Here is a 17,388-nt window from a genome sequence, read left to right as displayed (position 1 = left end):
CATTTCGTCCAATAAACTTTTAAGGAAGGAAACAAAGCTATGTCAAGACATCGATGCTACTGAGTCAGCAACAATTTCATATTCGAGTTCTAACCAGACTTTGGCAAATGTGATATCTAGTCTACTTCCAATCCTAAATATACTTATATATTAACTATTTCCTTGTGTTCTGTGATAATAAACGAAACAGTATTCTTTACTTCAATATTGGGAATAAAATTGTTAGTTTGGGACTCATAATTTTCTATTTCATCTCCCTGCAATTCCCTAATAGTCTTCCAGTTAAAAACAAAACAAAACACCAGTCAATTGTCAATAAGAACCTGATAACTCTTCTGTAAAGCTGACCTAGATGGATTGCATTTCCATGAGGTGCTTCCATAGGCTGTGGCTAGAAAATAGGACTGCCAATATCAGATAGAAACAAAATCATGGCTCCTTTTAAAGAAACAACCAACACAGTTAAGAATATAGTATAAAGGAGTTTTGTTTTTTTTAAAGATGAATAAGTCATACCTCTCGTGTGTAATAAGATTTACGTTCTAATTTGGGAGATTTGCATCAAAAGAAAACTAGCAGCAGAGGGCAAAAAATACGTGCTATATAGTGGTCTAGGTATTGAGACATGTTTATTCCAATCATCGTGGGCTGGAGCAATAGGAAAAGCTAGAAGAAAGAACTGGCCCTGAAGGATGGGCAGGATTCTGAGAGACAGGAATTTTTTTAAAAGGGGGGAGGGTGTATTATACGTCTAATGAAAACCACAAAAGGAACCTAAAGCTCTTGATTCCTGAGCTGTTGACGTTACAACTCAAAATCATTCTTAACTATATACGTAAATGAATTGAGGATGGTCACACAGGCAATGAGAGTCAAAATTAGAACTGGGGTCTTCAGAATTGCAATTCCAGTTTCTGACAGTGTGTATTAACAACGTTGAAGAAAAGGATTTGTTTGGGGGACGGGGAGAGAGAGGTTTTGATTAACAAATTGGTACGTTGATGGACGTACTTCCAGGAGAATTTAAGGATTTTGAATCTTTTCTATGCGCGGTGAAATGCAAGACAATGCTAAGGTGTGGCTATTAGGTCGTTTCTGTTGCATTGATTTTGTTTTGTTTTTGTTCTTAAATTTGTCTTACATTGCCAAGTTGTTGCACAAATGTGTTGTCTCGGTGTTCCCATACCGATATTACAGATTAGGGGCAGGATCTACAGCACGAGGACCGGCACACTCTTGCCTGGGTTCAGAGCCGCCTGGGTGGGGCCGGGCATGCCAACTTCCTCCCACTTGGGGGCAGGTCGTTCGTTCCCGCATTACCGACGGAAGAGCATTGCCTCCCTGCAGCCACCGTCCCTCGTAAGGCCCGGTCCAATCAGGGCTCAGCGGGAAGGGGCGGGACTGCGTGGCGCGCGCTGTGCTTCTTGCTGTCCCTGTCCTGGTTGCTTTCGGCATGGAAGAAATTTATGCCAAGTTTGTGTCACAGAAAATCAGCAAGACCCGCTGGCGACCGCTACCTCCGGGGAGCCTGCAGACCGCGGAGACTTTCGCCACGGGCTCTTGGGACAATGAGGTACCCCCGCTCCCGGCCAGGGAGCCCCAGCCAGCGCCTTCCCTCCTAGAACTGCGCCCCCGGCCGCCTGCGCGCGAACTCTCGCCTTCTGGCTCCCCTCGCCCTTCTCTGTCCCCCGAATGCACGTCTCAGGGTCGGTTGCCTTTTATCTCAGAGCCATCGATGGCCTCGTATCTCGTTGTGTTTTTTAACGATTATCATTCCATTTGCCTGAGAAGCAAGGTTGTTCCAAGGCAATGCAGATTTTTAATTTCGTATATTTTATCTCAAGATAAAACTTTATGCTTTACAGGAAAATTATGTTTCACTGTGGTCTATTGGAGATTTTGGAAACTTGGACTCTGATGGAGGATTTGAAGGAGACCATCAGTTATTGTGTGATATCAGACACCACGGTGATGTAATGGATTTACAAGTAAGTCTGTGTGATATCCAAAAGCTAGCTCATAAAAAACTGAGAGTAATACATTTAGAGATGTAGAGGACCTTAAAGTTTGTCTAGTCTCACCCCGGCTTTACAGGAAACTAAGTTCTTTATAGGTTATGATTTGTCATAGCTGCTTACTGGCAGAATCAGGAATGGGGAGGAGGATGTGGAATTAATCCTAGCTTGTTTGTTTGTTTAATCCACCATCTACTATGTGCCAAGCCACTGTTTATGTAAGTTAATTTCATTCTCATCGCATGCTTGTGAATCAAGTATTATTATCTCTGTCTTAATAAAGAGAAAACTGAGACTAAGATCTTTGGAGCATGTACTATGTGACAGATACTGTGCAAGGCACTTTACGTGTTTTTGCTTTTTGAATTCTCATAACAGCCTAAGCAAGGATTGGTTTTCTGTTTTGCAAGTTTACCAAGGCTTAGAGAACTTCACTTGGCCAAGGTCTCAAAGCTGGTAGTAAGTGGTAGGAATGGAATTTTGACTCTCACATTTTATTTGCTTAGCATTTATAGGCTCTTTGTATTTTAAAATTGTTATCCTACTAATTGAGTTAAATAGGTGGGCTTCCTCCCTGCTAACATTTATGAATCTATAACAAGCAGGAATTTCCTATTTAGTTTTTTGACCAGGAAAGAATTGTAGCTGCTTCATCAACAGGATGTGTAACAGTTTTCCTTCACCATCCAAATAACCAGGTAAATCACTTTTGTTTGAAAACTCAATTTGCATTTTAATTGTTTTTAGGAAGGTTTAAAGAAGGCTGTACTTCATAATGACACAAATAATAAAGTTTTATAGTCTCAAAACATGGAGGAGAAAAATATTGTGTTGCCCATCTTTTAGCAGATTAATTCTAGAGTGATGTTTGTGTGAACCTTCATTGAAATTGGGTATCTTTTAAATTCTCTTAGATTAGATCTAACAAGTAATCTAACAGTTGCTTATTCCGGCAAGTAATTTTCCTATAATTCTCTTTTAAGATGCTATTCTGGTCTTTTGAAGAAAGACTGAGCACTTTCTAGCTCAGGCATCATGAGAGAGAACAGGAACAGCAACTTTGCTTCTGTAGATAGAACCTAGGTTTTAGTTAGAAGAGAGGATATGCTATATGAAGGCTTGACATTTTTTTCATTGCCTTTCTTGTGTGCCAAAGCCTAAGAGTGCTGACCTTCAGAGCACAGTGGTAAGGGCAGTCCCTTAAAATAGCCCCCCCTTGAAGTAACAGTTTTAAGTTGCTTGAAGAGAATGCTTCTTTAGATTTGAGGATTAATAAGGGTCATCTTATTAATAGGCATGCCTAGTAAATATAAGACCCAGGTCTAGTTAAATATTTTTCTTAATGGAATCATTTGGAAAGCTCTACAGAGATTTATCTCTCTCTCTCTTTTTTTTAAAGAACTTTTATTGAGATATAATTGACCTACAGTAAACTGCATATATTTAAAGTGTACAATTTCATATTTTTTTCTTATTAATAATGTGTATATGTCAATCCCAATCTCCCAATTCATCCTGCCAGATTTATCTCTTAGATATTGGCCAATCCCCTTAAGAATTTAGAGTTGCCTTTGAACACATAATTACCTGATACCTAAAAACTGTTTCTTAAATTTGGGATGTTATTAAACAATGTTTCTTTTGAATCTAATCTGGTGTATATAGAGCTTTAATGGAAGTAGTTTTTAGACCTTAACACTTGGAAATACAAAGGGAAAAGAGTTATTTTTCTAGAAAGGCTTGAGACACAATTTTAGTTGGGGAAAGCGCAAGTTTTTTGGAGCTTTGCTTTGATTACTCATAGCCTCGTTTTTGACATGTAGACTCTGTCAGTCAGCCAGCAGTGGACAGCAGCTCACTACCACACAGGTCCAGGCAGTCCTTCTTGTAGCAGTGCACCATGCACAGGTGTTGTGTGCAGCAACCCAGAAATTGTCACAGTTGGAGAAGATGGTCGAATAAATCTCTTCAGAGCTGATCACAAGGAAGCTGTAAGAACTATAGGTAAGAAAAATCCTATTTCCTTGGTCTGTCACATAGTAGTTGAGCACCTACCATGTTCTAAGTAAACACAATGCTAGGTGTTAGACGGATTTAAAAATATACAAAGTAGGATCCCTTTGTCAAGACAGTATGTTGATAAGGCCTATATAAAGGAGTGACTAGAAAATGAAATTTGGGGGGAGGAGGGCCAGAGGAGATTATCAGATAAAGAATTCAGGGGCAGGTGGCAATTCATTTACTCTAGGTTCTAGACGTAAATAATTCTAAAAGGCGGCACACCAGATGAAGGGAATGGTGTGGAGGCAGGGTAAGGCCATTCAGAGAAGGACAGAAAGTGTAGTTTGATCTGATTTTAGATATTTGTATGGGAGAAGTGAGAGATGAAACAAGAAAGGTAAATTGCAGTCAGGTTGTGAAGACTCTAATGCACAGCTGTAGAGGTTACATTTAGTTATGTGAGCAACTAAGGAGCCATTGAAAATTTTTGAGCAAAGGGGTGGTGTACCCCCTGTCATACTTTAGAACGATTATTCTAGTGTAGTGATTCTCAACCATACTTTGCACAGACTTGCCTGAGGAGATTTTTAACAGCCTATCACCCTAGACCTCCTAAATCAGAACCTCTGTGGATTGAGCCCATGAATCAATTTTTTGTGTTATGATTTTTAGTTCTGAGAAACACCATTTGTTTAGCTTTTAAGGACCATTGCCTGGTGGCAGTTTGGAGGATGGTCACAAAACAAAATATGCTAAATTAAGTGACATAAGTTTAAACACACTAGGAAAAAGAAAAGGACTGTTAAAGCAATCAGGAGAGACTTCATGGAGGAGGAGAGAGCTGATGAGGATGAAGATGAATAGCTTTGAGATGAGTCAGTGGAATAATACAGGATCAGAATAAGCTCTGTAGGAAGCAGTGGTGTTTGGCCCAATAGAATGGAGGTTCTGGGTTAAGCAATAGTGGGAAATAAAATTGGATGTAAAGGAACTTGAACAGCTATCTCAGAAATGGAGGGTAACAATCTTAGGTGGATATAGAGAAATATGTGAAAACTTAGCCCTCTATTTGGAAAACAGGTCAGGAGTCCTATGAGTGATATAATTTTTCTATCAAAGGAGAGTCCATGTTAACATATATATTACTGCATTTTTCTGTAGGAATTAAACTGTGACATTTAAAATTTCACTTGTAATATTTCAATCAACAGAGGGAATGCAATTTAAGATTTTCATGGAAAAGGGGGACCTGTTAACACACAATGCTGTTTTGTTCATTTGTAGACAATGCAGATAGCAGTACACTCCATGCTGTAACCTTCCTTCGAACTCCTGAGATTCTTACAGTAAATTCAATTGGACAGTTAAAAATATGGGATTTTAGACAGCAAGGAAATGAGCCCTCTCAGATATTATCACTGTAAGTTTTGACTTGTAATTTTGGTAGTGTAAAGAAAATTTGTTCAGCTATTTATAGCAACTGACTTTTTTTTTTTAAGAATTTTATTGAGATATAATTGAAATACAATAAACTGCATGTATTTAAAATGTACAGTTTGATATTTTTATTAGTTATGTATATATGGCAATCCCAATCTCCCAATTCATCCCACCCCAACCCCCCGCCCCTTCCCACCTTCCCCTCCTTTGGTGTCCATATGTTTGTTCTCTACATCTGGGTCTCTATTTCTGCCTTGCAAACTGGTTGATCTGTACCATTTTTCTAGATTTCACATATATGCATTAATATACTATATTTGTTTTTCTCTTTCTGATTTTCTTCACTCTGTGTGACAGTCTCTAGGTGTATCCATGTCTCTACAAATGACCCAATTTCATTCCTTTTTATGGCCGAGTTATATTCCATTGTTTATATGTACCACGTCTTCTTTATCCATTCATCTGTTGATAGACATTTAGGTTGCTTCCATGACCTGGCTATTGTAAATACTGCTACAATGAACATTGGGGTGCATGTGTCTTTTTGAATTATGGTTTTCTCTGGGTATATGCCCAGTAGTGGGATTGCTGGGTCATATGGTAATTCTATTTTTAGTTTTTTAAGGAAACTCCATACTGTTCTCCATAGTGGCTGTATCAATTTACGTTCCCACCAACAGGGCAAGAGGGTTCCCTTTTCTCTATACCCTCTCCAGCATTTACTGTTTGTAGATTTTCTGATGATGCCCATTCTAACCAGTGTGAGGTGATACCTCGTAGTTTTGATTTGCATTTCTCTAATAATTAGTGATGTTGAGAAGTTTTTCATGTGCTTCTTGGCCATCCGTATGTCTTCTTTGGAGAAATGCCTATTTAGGTCTTCTGCCGATTTTTTGATTGGGTTGTTTGTTTTTCTGATGTTGAGCTGCATGAACTGTTTATTATATATTTTGGAGATTAATCCTTTGTCTGTTGATTCGTTTGCAAGTATTATCTCCCATTCTGAGGATTGTCTTTTCGTCTTGTTTATAAAAGTTTCCTTTGCTGTGCAAAAGCTTTTAAGTTTCACTAGGTCCCACTTGTTTATTTTTGTTTTTATTTCCATTACTCTAGGAGGTGGGCCAAAAAAGATCTTGCTGTGATTTATATCAAAGAGTGTTCTTGCTATATTTTCCTCTAAGAGTTTTATAGTGTCCAGCCTTACATTTAGGTCTTTAATCCATTTTGAGTTAATTTTTGTGTATGGTGTTAGGGAGTGTTCTAATTTCATTCTTTTCCGTGTAGCTGTCCAGTTTTCCCAGCACCACTTATTGAAGAGACTGTCTTTTCTCCATTGTATATCCTTGCCTCCTTTGTCATAGATTAGTTGACCATAGGTGTGTGGGTTTATCTTTGGGCTTTCTGTCCTGTTCCATTGATCTGTATTTCTGTTTTTGAATAGCAACTGACTTTAAACCATATTGTATTTTAATTGCATGTTAAGAGAATGATCTCTGATTAAATTTGATAAAGCAAATACGGTTGACCCTTGAACAGTGTAGGGAGTTAGAGTCACTGACCCTCCATACACTTGAAAATCCACATATAACTTATAGCCAGCCCTCCGTATACCTCCACATCCCCAGCTTCAGCCAATCTTGGATCATGTAGCAGTGTATATTTACTGTTGAAAAGTATGCATATGTAAGCGGACCCGTGTTCTTCAGGGGTCAGCTGTATAATTTGATGGTCTTAATAGTACCGTGCTGCATTTAGTAAATATTTGTTGTATTGACTCAAAAGTTTATATTATCTCTTTGAAGTTTATATTATTCAATGAGGAACTTATTTTTGCTCATCAAATGATTCTATTAATAGTAGGTATAATACGCTAGATGTTATTGGGAGAAAAATACAATCCAAGATATTTTTTCTGAGCAGAAATCCCCTATGTGTGCAACCTTCTCTTTTCCAATTAGAAAATAGTGTGTCAAGCTGAAAAAAAAATTGTATAAACGAAGCATTAAATAAGGTAGAATACAAATAAGGAATATGCTGTTTAGTTGATAGATAATGTTTTTAAAAAGCCAAGAAATGGAAATGTTTTGCTTATCTTACCATCAAATTATCTTGCTCCTATGTGTCCAAAGTAAAGAGAGAATGAATAACTCTGGCCTTTAATTCCCCCTCAAAATTCTAATATTTAGAGATAAAGTTAATGCAGTCAGTTTTTTAGACATGATTTAAGTTTAGCCAGTAGCTCCAGCCACAGAATTATCATTTAGTTACTGGAATGAAACATGTTTCATGGGTTATTCAAAGCTAAATTATACTTTACAACTGTTTGAAGTCACTGTATCTCCCATTAAAGGACTGGTGACCGAGTGCCACTCCACTGCGTTGATAGACATCCCAACCAGCAGCACGTTGTGGCCACCGGTGGCCAGGATGGAATGTTGAGTATTTGGGATGTTAGACAAGGTACAATGCCCGTGTCTCTGCTCAAGGCTCATGAAGCTGAAAGTGAGTGTTGTGGTGATACATAAGTTTTTGGTGGGTGAGCTATATGATGTATTGTAAGCAGCTTTCCATAATGAGACATATGGATTGTTCCAGTCTTTGACTGAATTGTATAAATTTATAGTAAATAACGAATCCCTTTTTATTTGGCATTTACGTTCTTTAACACGTTTGATTGTTATACACAAAACCGTAGTGATTGTTCCCATACATTCATTTTTATGTGCCTATTTTCTTAGGATAATTTTTTAGAAATTGAATTGATGAGTCAGAAAGTTTGCATGATTTTAAAGCTGTGATTCATGTTGTCAAATCGTTCTATGTAAAAATAATACCAGTTTATATTGCCACACCCAGTATGTGAGAATGTACTTTTCCCATGCAAATGCAGGCTGCTATTTTTTATATCTGCTAATCTGGGTATTCAATTTATTATTGTACCTTTTTTTTTCTCTTTTAACAAGAACAAAAGATATAGGCTCTTGCCTCTTTTTATGTATGTCTTTTGATTTTGGTGGAGGTTTTTTGGCTGAACAAAATTTTTTCATTTTATCACCACATGTCAGGGTAGATTATAGTTTTAAATTCTGACTTAAGAGAAGTTGGCTTGAATAAAAGTATAAAAGAGCAAACATTATACCAGTATTGCAACTTCTAAGTTTTGTTTCACATTATTAATACTTTGGAAAGAGAAATGATTTTTAAGATTATATTTAAGAAGCAAATAGAAACTTTTTCCCTCTTCCTGGTATGGCTATGTCCAGGAAAAAAAGAATAAAAAGGAATAAAGTGTGCCCTCAGAGTCTGTTGTTGCTAAAATAACCTCGTGGTAGTTAGAATTATAAACTTTCACAACTCTTCTCACCAGCCCATTTTTAAATGCCAGCCTGTATTGTCCAGCAAAACACACAATTGTAGTGACTTTTTAGTGTATTTTGAATCTCTTGACTCTTGGCTAGAAATAAGGTGTTTTATAGAGGTTTGTTTTCTAATTTTAAAGTAGATAAACACATAAGAATCTAGATTTGGGCAGTCTTCTAATGGCTCTGTAGGCTGTTTTGTTTTACTTTGTTAATGAAACAGTATGAATGTACTTTACACAAGGACTCACCCAGAACACATTCCTTTCCAGAGGAAGGTGACCTTTTTGTTTTGCGATGTGTTTAATTGTGGTAACTGTCAGAATGAAAATGCCAGCTTGCAAACATGTGCCTTGCACTTTTTATGCTGCACTCTGGGCACTTTCTATGCTGCCTCTCTAAGGTTACCTAACCCAGAATCACAAAACCCTTGTTCACAGACTACTGTTTTACCTTCGTGCTGCAGATGTCTTCCCATGGAGTCCTGGCCAGTCCTTGGCTCCCAGATGTCTACTGGCACACAAAGTTCCCTTAAAGTTTGGAGCTTGAGGAGCCCCAGTCCCAAGCTGTCTTCTTAAAAGTCCTTCATCTGAAACCAGATCCAGATTTTTGGAGCATGTCCAGGTTTTGGTTTGCTGGGAACTAGTTGCTGTTTCTGTGATACAGGCCAGGAGAATTTTGGCATGAGCCAAAATTGGACTCTGCCTCTTAGAAATTCATTTGTATACTACTTTTATGGTCTACTCTCTCTTTCCAATAATATAACCTTCATATATTAATGACACAGGAATTGAAAATAAGAGAACTTAACAATTTTCAAAAAATCTTTTCAGAATTATCCCATTGTCATACTTTTCCCCCGCAAAAAATGTAATAGGTCAAATGACTAGCATTTATTTTCATTCATTTGCTGGCCCAATACACAAGTAGATTTACTTGACTTCTTTACCCTTTCTACATGTTTTAGCCATATTATGTCTTTTTCTTTGATCCTGAAGCCTTTGATTTTTATCACAGGCTTGGAGTTTGAAGATGTGTGATAGAGGTTAATGGAAGATGATGCCTGGAAACAGGGTTTTGATGTTTGTTCAGCTAATCTACACCAGAATAAGCTTCTTGGTTCTTATCTTTTAGTGTGGGAAGTTCACTTTCACCCATCCAACCCAGATCATCTATTTACTTGTTCTGAAGATGGATCTCTTTGGCATTGGGATGCCTCCACAGACGTACCTGAGAAATCATCGCTCTTTCACCAAGGTAAAAGGTTTTAAAGAAGATTCTTGTGTGTAATTTTATTATATTTTTAAATACCAGATTAGAAATTCTCATATTTTTAACATTGAAGAATGACAAAATGTTTCCATTCTCTGGCCTCAGGGTAAATTCTCGTATCACAGGGCTCGAAACCTGATTGTCAGCTACTGACTGCTAGACTGCTGACAACTAGAAATGCTGTTAGCTGGCTAACTTCAGACAGCCAGGGGTCTTGTTTGTGAGTACATTGTTGCGGGCCCTCATGCCATAGGATAGGCATTGATAGCTCTCTTATATTACATTGTCAAGGGTGTATGGCAAGACAAAAGTTGATCTTTTTATGTATTAAGGTACTGGTTTCTCCTCAGACTAAAAGGCCCTGTCTCCTGATTAAAGACAGAGGTAAGTAAAGGTCAGCCAGAAACTATACAGTTAAAATCAAGAGATATTTTTGGTCTTGTTTTTGGCATTTTCTAAGCTTCCTGTTTTTGAGTTTGTCTGTGGTTCCAAAGTTTATTTGTTCATTCATTCAGCAAATGTTTATCAAATGCCTGCCACATGCTAGGCACTCTTCTAGGTGTTAGAGCCCATGACAGTGAGCAGAAAAGCCTCGAGGCACATAGAGCAAATATTCCAGCAGACAGTAAATAAATAGATAATGTTTCAGTAAAAGTCCAATCACAAAAACAGAAACTACCCTAGATATAGAAGGAATTGGTTTCACATGTGTTAGAAGGGCTAGAAGAACAAAAGGGAGGGAGGCTGGAAGAGCACATAGCAAAAAAGAGGAATGCCCAGAAATCAACAGTTGTTAATACCTCTGCTGCACTGTTGGAAGTGCTGTCAAAGGTGGTTCTGGATCAGCAGAAAAGGTGCCACCTCAGCCAGGGCTGGAATTACTGCCTGTGTTGTCGTTGCCAGAAACCTGGAGCTTTTTCCCACCCCCGTCCCACCCCCCACACCCTGTCTGCCTTCCAGTCACCCACAGTAGTACCTCCCATGGGCAGGCTCTGCCTCGAAGGCAGATGGCAAGGGAGCCTGGAAAAAGGAGTTGGTCCCTGCAGTACATAGTAGAGCATAGCGAAGTAGGAAAGGAGACAGCAAAAAGGAAGAGAACTGGACCAAGTACCTTGATGACTGTGAAGAAAAGTGAAGAGAGTAGGAGGATAAAGAATTAGTGGGCAAGGGGCAGCTTGGCAGAGAGAACATTTGAGCAGACACCTGAAGAAGTGAAGGTACCAGTCACAGGAAAGCATTCTAGGTAGAGGAAACAGCAAATTCCAGGGGCCTGAGACAGAGACCAGCAAGGAGGCCAGTGTGGCTGCAGTTCAACAGGCAGGTGGGTGAGTGGGAGGAGACAGAGGGAGCTGAGGAGCAGGATGTTGCAGACTGGGATGAGGACTTTGGATTTTATTTTAAATGTGACAGAAAGCCACTGGAGAATTTCAAGCAGGGGAGTGGTGTGATCTGCCAAAGAATCACTTTGGCAACTGTATGGAAAATAGACTATGGGGAGAGGAATGGAAAAAGCAGAAGCAGGGAGACCAGGGAGAAGACTTAGCACAGTGGTTCTAATGTTAATTTTCATAGTATTCAAGAGTAATATAAAATAGGAGCAGTTAAAGGTAAACAAAAACTAAGAAGAAGAAATCTAAAACTTCTCCAGAAAAATTCTGCAGGAGTTTGGCATGTGTAGAGCATGTAGCATGTCTATGCTAATAACTTCATGTATGGAGAAACTAAGAATTGTATTAGTTTCTAATAAATAATGATTAGCTAGGCACTTGGTTTTTATTTCTTCTTCCCCTACCCCCACTATCTTGCATCTGGGATTTTACTGTTTGAAGAACCTTGGTTAGACCAGAAATAGCCATTACTATACTCTCTGCCTAGTATTGCAAGGAACAGTATTAGACACTGAAAAGGTAAAAAAAATATATAATCTATACAGCCTGCTCTTAAGAAATACTTAATTTAGTTATGGAGAAAGGGGCATGGGAAGTTAAATCATGAAGAAATGTTACAAGGTAGTAAATTATTAGTGGTGCATGTAAGTGCTGAGGTTTCCAGGAAGGAAAAGAGAAGCATGAACTAGAGTCATCTTCAAAGGCTTCTCAGAGAAGGAAGTGGAGCTGGGCTTTAAGAATCAGCAAGATTTAAACTCACTAATCTTTAAGCTTCAAGATATGAGGGACTTTGCTTTGTGTTCCCAGCACTTAGCACAGAGCCTGGCATATAGTAGGTACTCAGCCATTTATTGAGTAAATGAAATCTGTCTTTATTTGATCTGGCAGAAAGTTGAAAGGAAAGAAAATTTCAAATAAAGGCTAAAACTGAAATATAATGCTTCTGCCCCACTTAATCCTGTATTAAATGCAGAGCTATAATCTGGTAGTGTTCTAAAATTTTACTTTTAAGAACATTTACCTAAAATAAAGGCAAAGAATAAAAGGAGATCTAAAGCCAGTTGATTATATTTTTAGAAATATTCATCTAGAAGTACATCCAGAAATTTTCTCATGATCGCTTCATTTTTTGATTACCTAAGAATGTAGATTTCTATGTATTATCTACACTTGTTCTACCTGTCTTCCAGGCATTTTGCTACATTTCTGAGACTTTCCATTAAAGAATAAACAGACAGGGTCAAAATGATTCTTGTGCTTTGCTGAAGATTTCAACTTTGATAGCCATGTTATCCCATGGAAATTTGAGTATTTAATATCACTGACTAAGCCTTTGGTCAAAAATGGTGATGTGTTATAATAGAATTATCTCTTGAGAATTAAAACAAATTTATATCATCACCTTTTTTTAAATATTAGAATTTCAGATGTTTACTTGTATAAAATTAGCCTTGAAAGATGTTTTCCCCTTTTCTTTTTTTTCCCAGGAGGAAGAAATAGTACTTTTTTGTCTCATAGCATTAGCAACCAAGCTAATGTTCACCAATCTCTTATAAGCTCCTGGCTCAGCACTGATCCTGCCAAAGACCGTATTGAAATCACAAGCTTGCTTCCCAACAGGACTTTGTCTGTGAACAGTTTGGATGTTTTAGGTCCTTGTCTTGTTTGTGGAACCGATGCAGAAGCAATTTATGTTACTAGACAACTTTTTTCATGAAGATACTAAGACATTTCAGGTAAAACATACAGTTATAGCCTTTCAGATTCCAACCTCTATGCAAATTTTTATTATTGGAAAATTTGAAATTTGCAAGGGAAGCATCCGTAAACTGTCGTTAATGTTGATGCCCAGTTTTGGCTTTTGTTCGTTGAATATTCCGCTAGTAGTTAGTTGCTAGAGTCTGATTAATGACTGATGGCAAAAGAATTGGAATGTGTGGAAGAACATCAGAGGGATCCTTGTGCTGATAAATGCGCTGCGTTCACAATTCTGGACAGCTCTGGACAACATCAACTCCATTTTTGATGTTGTAGGGCTTAATAATGTCAAACCACCCTCAGGTTCCTATCCTTTTTATCAGCAGTATGTGGGGTATACCCTTGCCTGGTGGTATTAGCCAGTGCTAGTATTTATTCTTTTTACTGCAAGTTTGAATATTTTTTTCAATTCTTCCACATTTTATTTCCTTAATAATTTTTGTAAACTTTTTTCAGAAAAAATTTAGAGCAAAAATAACAAATTTTTTGTAGTGTTCAAATTTTTTTTAAAGGTGAAAATGTTTTGACAGGTTCTTTTATTAGAATGGGTTTGAACAGAACTCTTAAGTCTTTAGACCCAACTTTATTTCTCTTGAAAAGAAAAAAGAAATTTTTTCTAAGGATTTTTGCTTTTATTTAGTTTTTTACAACGTAGTTGGAAATTGCTGAATTGGACATTGTGCAAAAAAATAGGATTTGACCTTGATAAATGAGCCGACTTCCAAACTAAAATTTGATGGGTAACTTGTATAAGACTAGTATGATGATGTAGTAGGAGTATAGAGTTTTGCCATCTTTATCCTTAATGTTAATGATGACCTAACACGGAGTGTTTTAAGACAATGTTATGATATTGTCTTTCCAAAGTTTGTTAGATTAAATGCATTATTGAACTGTTAAGACCTTAATGGCAGATCACTATTACACAAATGAAGTTTATGTTTATTTACTTTACAATTCCAACAATAGTTACTATGAAGTTTTGTTTCTCTGTCCCAATAAATGTTCTCATTTTTTTTATGCCACCTTACCTTAGGGTTTTTTGGGTTTGGGTGTTTTGTTAACATTTTAAAATGGAATACATATATGCATCTGCTGTTTTACTTATATTTGGCTCAAAAATACTTGACTGAATAGACTTCCCTGGCAGTCCAGTGGTTAAGACTCCACGCTCCCATGCAGGGGGCACGGGTTCAATCCCTGGTCAGGGAACTAAGATCCTGCGTGCTGCACAGCGCAGCCCAGGGGAAAAAAAATTGACCTAAGATAACTAGTAACTTTGAATTCCAAAGAATCAGAGAAGGAAAGAAAACGTTGCTGAATTTTTAATCTTTATAGTTTTATTGCTAGGGCTAATTTTTAAAACGTTCTGTTATTACAAAAGTCATTCATTACAGAAGAAACAGTCAAAAGAAAAATTTAAGTACTTATAATCTCAGAGACAATTCTTTTCATACTGTTTCCTATCCATCAGTGTATATAATTTTTCTGTAAAAATGAAATATGTCATACATGTTATTTGTGGATGCACATTCTCTAGCAGTCAGCACATGGATTCAATAATAAAAATATAGTTAAGAATTTTCTCTGACTTTATATTTCCCTTTGTATGAATGTCCTGCTGCAGCCTAAGCTGCAGTGTCCCTCTCTTCACCCAGTATATGCATCTTCCCATTCCACTCAGCAGGCTAACATCCTTGCCTTGAATGGCCCAAAGTTGCTCTCATCCCGGGAAGACCCTAGCTCCCAGGTGGCACATTTTCCATGTACAGTGAATGGCAAACTTGTGCCTCTGCTTTGACTCGTATTTGCTGCTGAAAAGTTTGCAGGTTTCATGTATGTTGTTAGCACCCTTCTCAGTTTCCAGCAGCAATGTATACAATTTCCCTTGAAGGTTACAGTAAATAATTGGTAGAGGAAGGGAACCAGACATACAGGCTTAGCATACTAGCTTGGACTGGAAACAAGTTTTAAGTTTGAAGCTTTGATTTGATTTAAGGGTATTTGTAACCATAAGCAGAAGGAAGTACATTTGAAATGTACTTCCATCAGTTGATGAGTTCTACCAGACTTAATAAGAAACATAAGATTTATGTAGTATAAATAAAAATGCTAATTTATTAATTTGTTAATTCTCAATATCTCAATACTTTTATTCATGAAACTATCAAATAGAGTTTCTTTTGAGGGCTGTAGAATCTCATAGGTGAAAGATATCTTGGAGGGCATCTCCAACCTAAATTTAGTCATCACTTTCACAGCATTCCCAACAAATTATCGTCCAACCTCTACTTGAAAATATACCATGATAAAGTTTCCCATTTCCCAGTGTAGTCTCCTCGTTTGGACAGCTGTAATTGATATTGCATTATGGCAGGGTTTTAGTGTGTGAGTGGAATCCAAAACAATTCTGTAAAAAAAAAAGAGGTAGAATCATATTATTGTGGGTTAATGAAATGATGTGACCCTACTATGAGATGGAACCAATCGTCAGTCATTTTATCGAATTTGCACTATGTTGGGGTGCTTTACTATAAGGTTCCACTAAATAAATGAATTTTCACATATTGAACTGGAATTTGCTTCCATTTATCTTCTTTTCTCAAGAGCCTTTAATTCCTTTCATCATATATTCAAATATTCAGAACTACATAATGTAGCTTCTTTGGGGTAAACTTTTAAAATCCCTTCAATGGTTTCTTGGGGGCAAGTTTCCTTTCCCCACCTTTCCTGCCTTTCTTGGCTAAATACTGCTTACCTTTCCAGACTCCTTTTAGGTGTCATTTCCTCAAGAAAGCTTTCCCTGGCCTTTGACAGTCTGGGCTGATTTGTACTCTGCATCAAAAGCCCACTGTGCAGAGCTTATATTGTGCTTACAGCCGTTTGCTAAGCAACCTGTCTCCCTCTACTGGCCCACAAGCTCAAGAATAGGGCCTATGTCTGTGTGTTGTATTAACAGTGTTTAACACAATATATGATACATAGCAAGCCCAGAATTAGTCTGAACTGTACTCACAATTTTGTTTTCCCTTTAAAAAATAAAGGCTATCATTAAAGTGTGATTTCCAAAATGAATACTTTTCCAGTGTTTTCTGCCTTGCTGAGAGTATGACAGAAATCTACCATCCTGGTTCTGGGTACAATATTCCTTTGTAATGCTGTTTCAGCTTACTTTAAATATTCTGATATTTGTTCCATTGCTAACTAGTTTAACTTAAACCCTTAATTTTTCACACGGATACTCCCTAAACCATACTTCTCTATTCTTGAGTTAATGCTGATGGTTTTGATTCTTGCTATAGGTCCATCCTTCCTGCTTAAGAAAACAGATTTTATTTCACTTTAGGAAAAAGATGAATAATCACCTTTGAATCTTTTCTGCAGAACCTGATCATTTTCTGAATTGCCCAGCATGCTCTCTATACCCTCATCCCACTGGTTAGGAGATAGGTTAAATGGACTGTAGTGCTTAGGCCCACTTCCCAATTATCAGTGACACACGGATCATTGGTATTTGGCTATAGTTGTTGAGATATTTATAAACCAACCTAACTTATTGACATTCTGCCTCATTTATCTTGTTCATAAGGTTATTGTGAGAAAACACCTGTGCTATAGCTATCATCCTATCAAAATTTTGGCATAATTGAAAAAGCTCTTGTCCTTTGTGAATTAACACTTCTAGTTCACAGTATTGTGGAAACATCCTTTTAATAATCCACTTTAGAATCTTGTCTAAGAAGCATACTAAGTTCATTAGTGTATAGTTTATATCAAGCCTTCATTTAAGCTTATGGTATCTAGCTCAGACTAATTAGATGGGCTGAAGCGGTAGCAGTGCTCTTATTTTACAGATTATGAAACCTGGAAGAGCCAAACTATGCTGTCAAACTATTTAAACTATTTCGTTGCTATCCTTCTGAACCACAATTAATGTTAAGTACAATACGGAATAAAATAATTAACAGGCTAGATTACAGTCATCTTAGCATCAAAACAATTCCAACATTTCACTATATTAGAAGAGGGAGAAAAACACAAAGGGGGTGGGGTTGAGAAGGGAGAAGCAGAATGACTAAAATCTAGCTGATCAGGTAATAAAGTTCTAATTAATTAAAAATAAACTAACGTTCAATGCCAAACTGTCGTGACTGA

The 17,388-nt window shown here is 37.4% G+C and overlaps 1 protein-coding gene across 5 annotated transcripts; it reads left to right on the top strand.

Annotated features, from left to right (window-relative positions):
* Positions 1–1,403: 1,403 nt before the first annotated feature.
* Positions 1,404–14,816, top strand: NUP43 (nucleoporin 43). Of its 5 annotated transcripts, XM_057738069.1 has the most exons (9): positions 1,404–1,573; positions 1,866–1,988; positions 2,636–2,713; positions 3,839–4,019; positions 5,301–5,436; positions 7,807–7,958; positions 9,950–10,072; positions 10,438–10,471; positions 12,963–13,094. In XM_057738069.1, the coding sequence occupies exons 1-8, from the start codon at positions 1,454–1,456 to the stop codon at positions 10,440–10,442; spliced, it is 918 nt and encodes a 305-aa protein (XP_057594052.1). In that variant the 5' UTR covers positions 1,404–1,453; the 3' UTR covers positions 10,443–10,471; positions 12,963–13,094. The 5 variants fall into 5 exon arrangements, 4 of the variants coding, with proteins under 4 accessions (XP_057594052.1, XP_057594050.1, XP_057594048.1 ...); XR_009054228.1 differs by having other exon boundaries at positions 9,950–10,471; XM_057738067.1 differs by lacking the exon at positions 10,438–10,471 and having other exon boundaries at positions 7,807–7,916; positions 12,963–14,816.
* The last annotated feature ends 2,572 nt before the right edge of the window (positions 14,817–17,388 follow it).

This window comes from Hippopotamus amphibius, chromosome 6 (assembly GCF_030028045.1).
Source record: "Hippopotamus amphibius kiboko isolate mHipAmp2 chromosome 6, mHipAmp2.hap2, whole genome shotgun sequence".
NCBI lineage: Eukaryota > Metazoa > Chordata > Mammalia > Artiodactyla > Hippopotamidae > Hippopotamus > Hippopotamus amphibius.
The sequence above is the reverse complement of the archived record's forward strand: the minus strand, read 5'-3'. Positions and strand labels throughout refer to the sequence as shown.

Excerpts from the sequence above, each read along its gene's own strand:
- NUP43 (XM_057738065.1), top strand. The coding sequence starts at position 1,454 with ATGGAAGAAATTTATGCCAAGTTTGTGTCACAGAAAATCAGCAAGACC. Across the intron at positions 4,020-5,300 it reads GGAAGCTGTAAGAACTATAG|ACAATGCAGATAGCAGTACA; the intron begins GTAAGAAAAATC and ends GTTCATTTGTAG. Across the intron at positions 7,959-9,949 it reads CAAGGCTCATGAAGCTGAAA|TGTGGGAAGTTCACTTTCAC; the intron begins GTGAGTGTTGTG and ends CTTATCTTTTAG.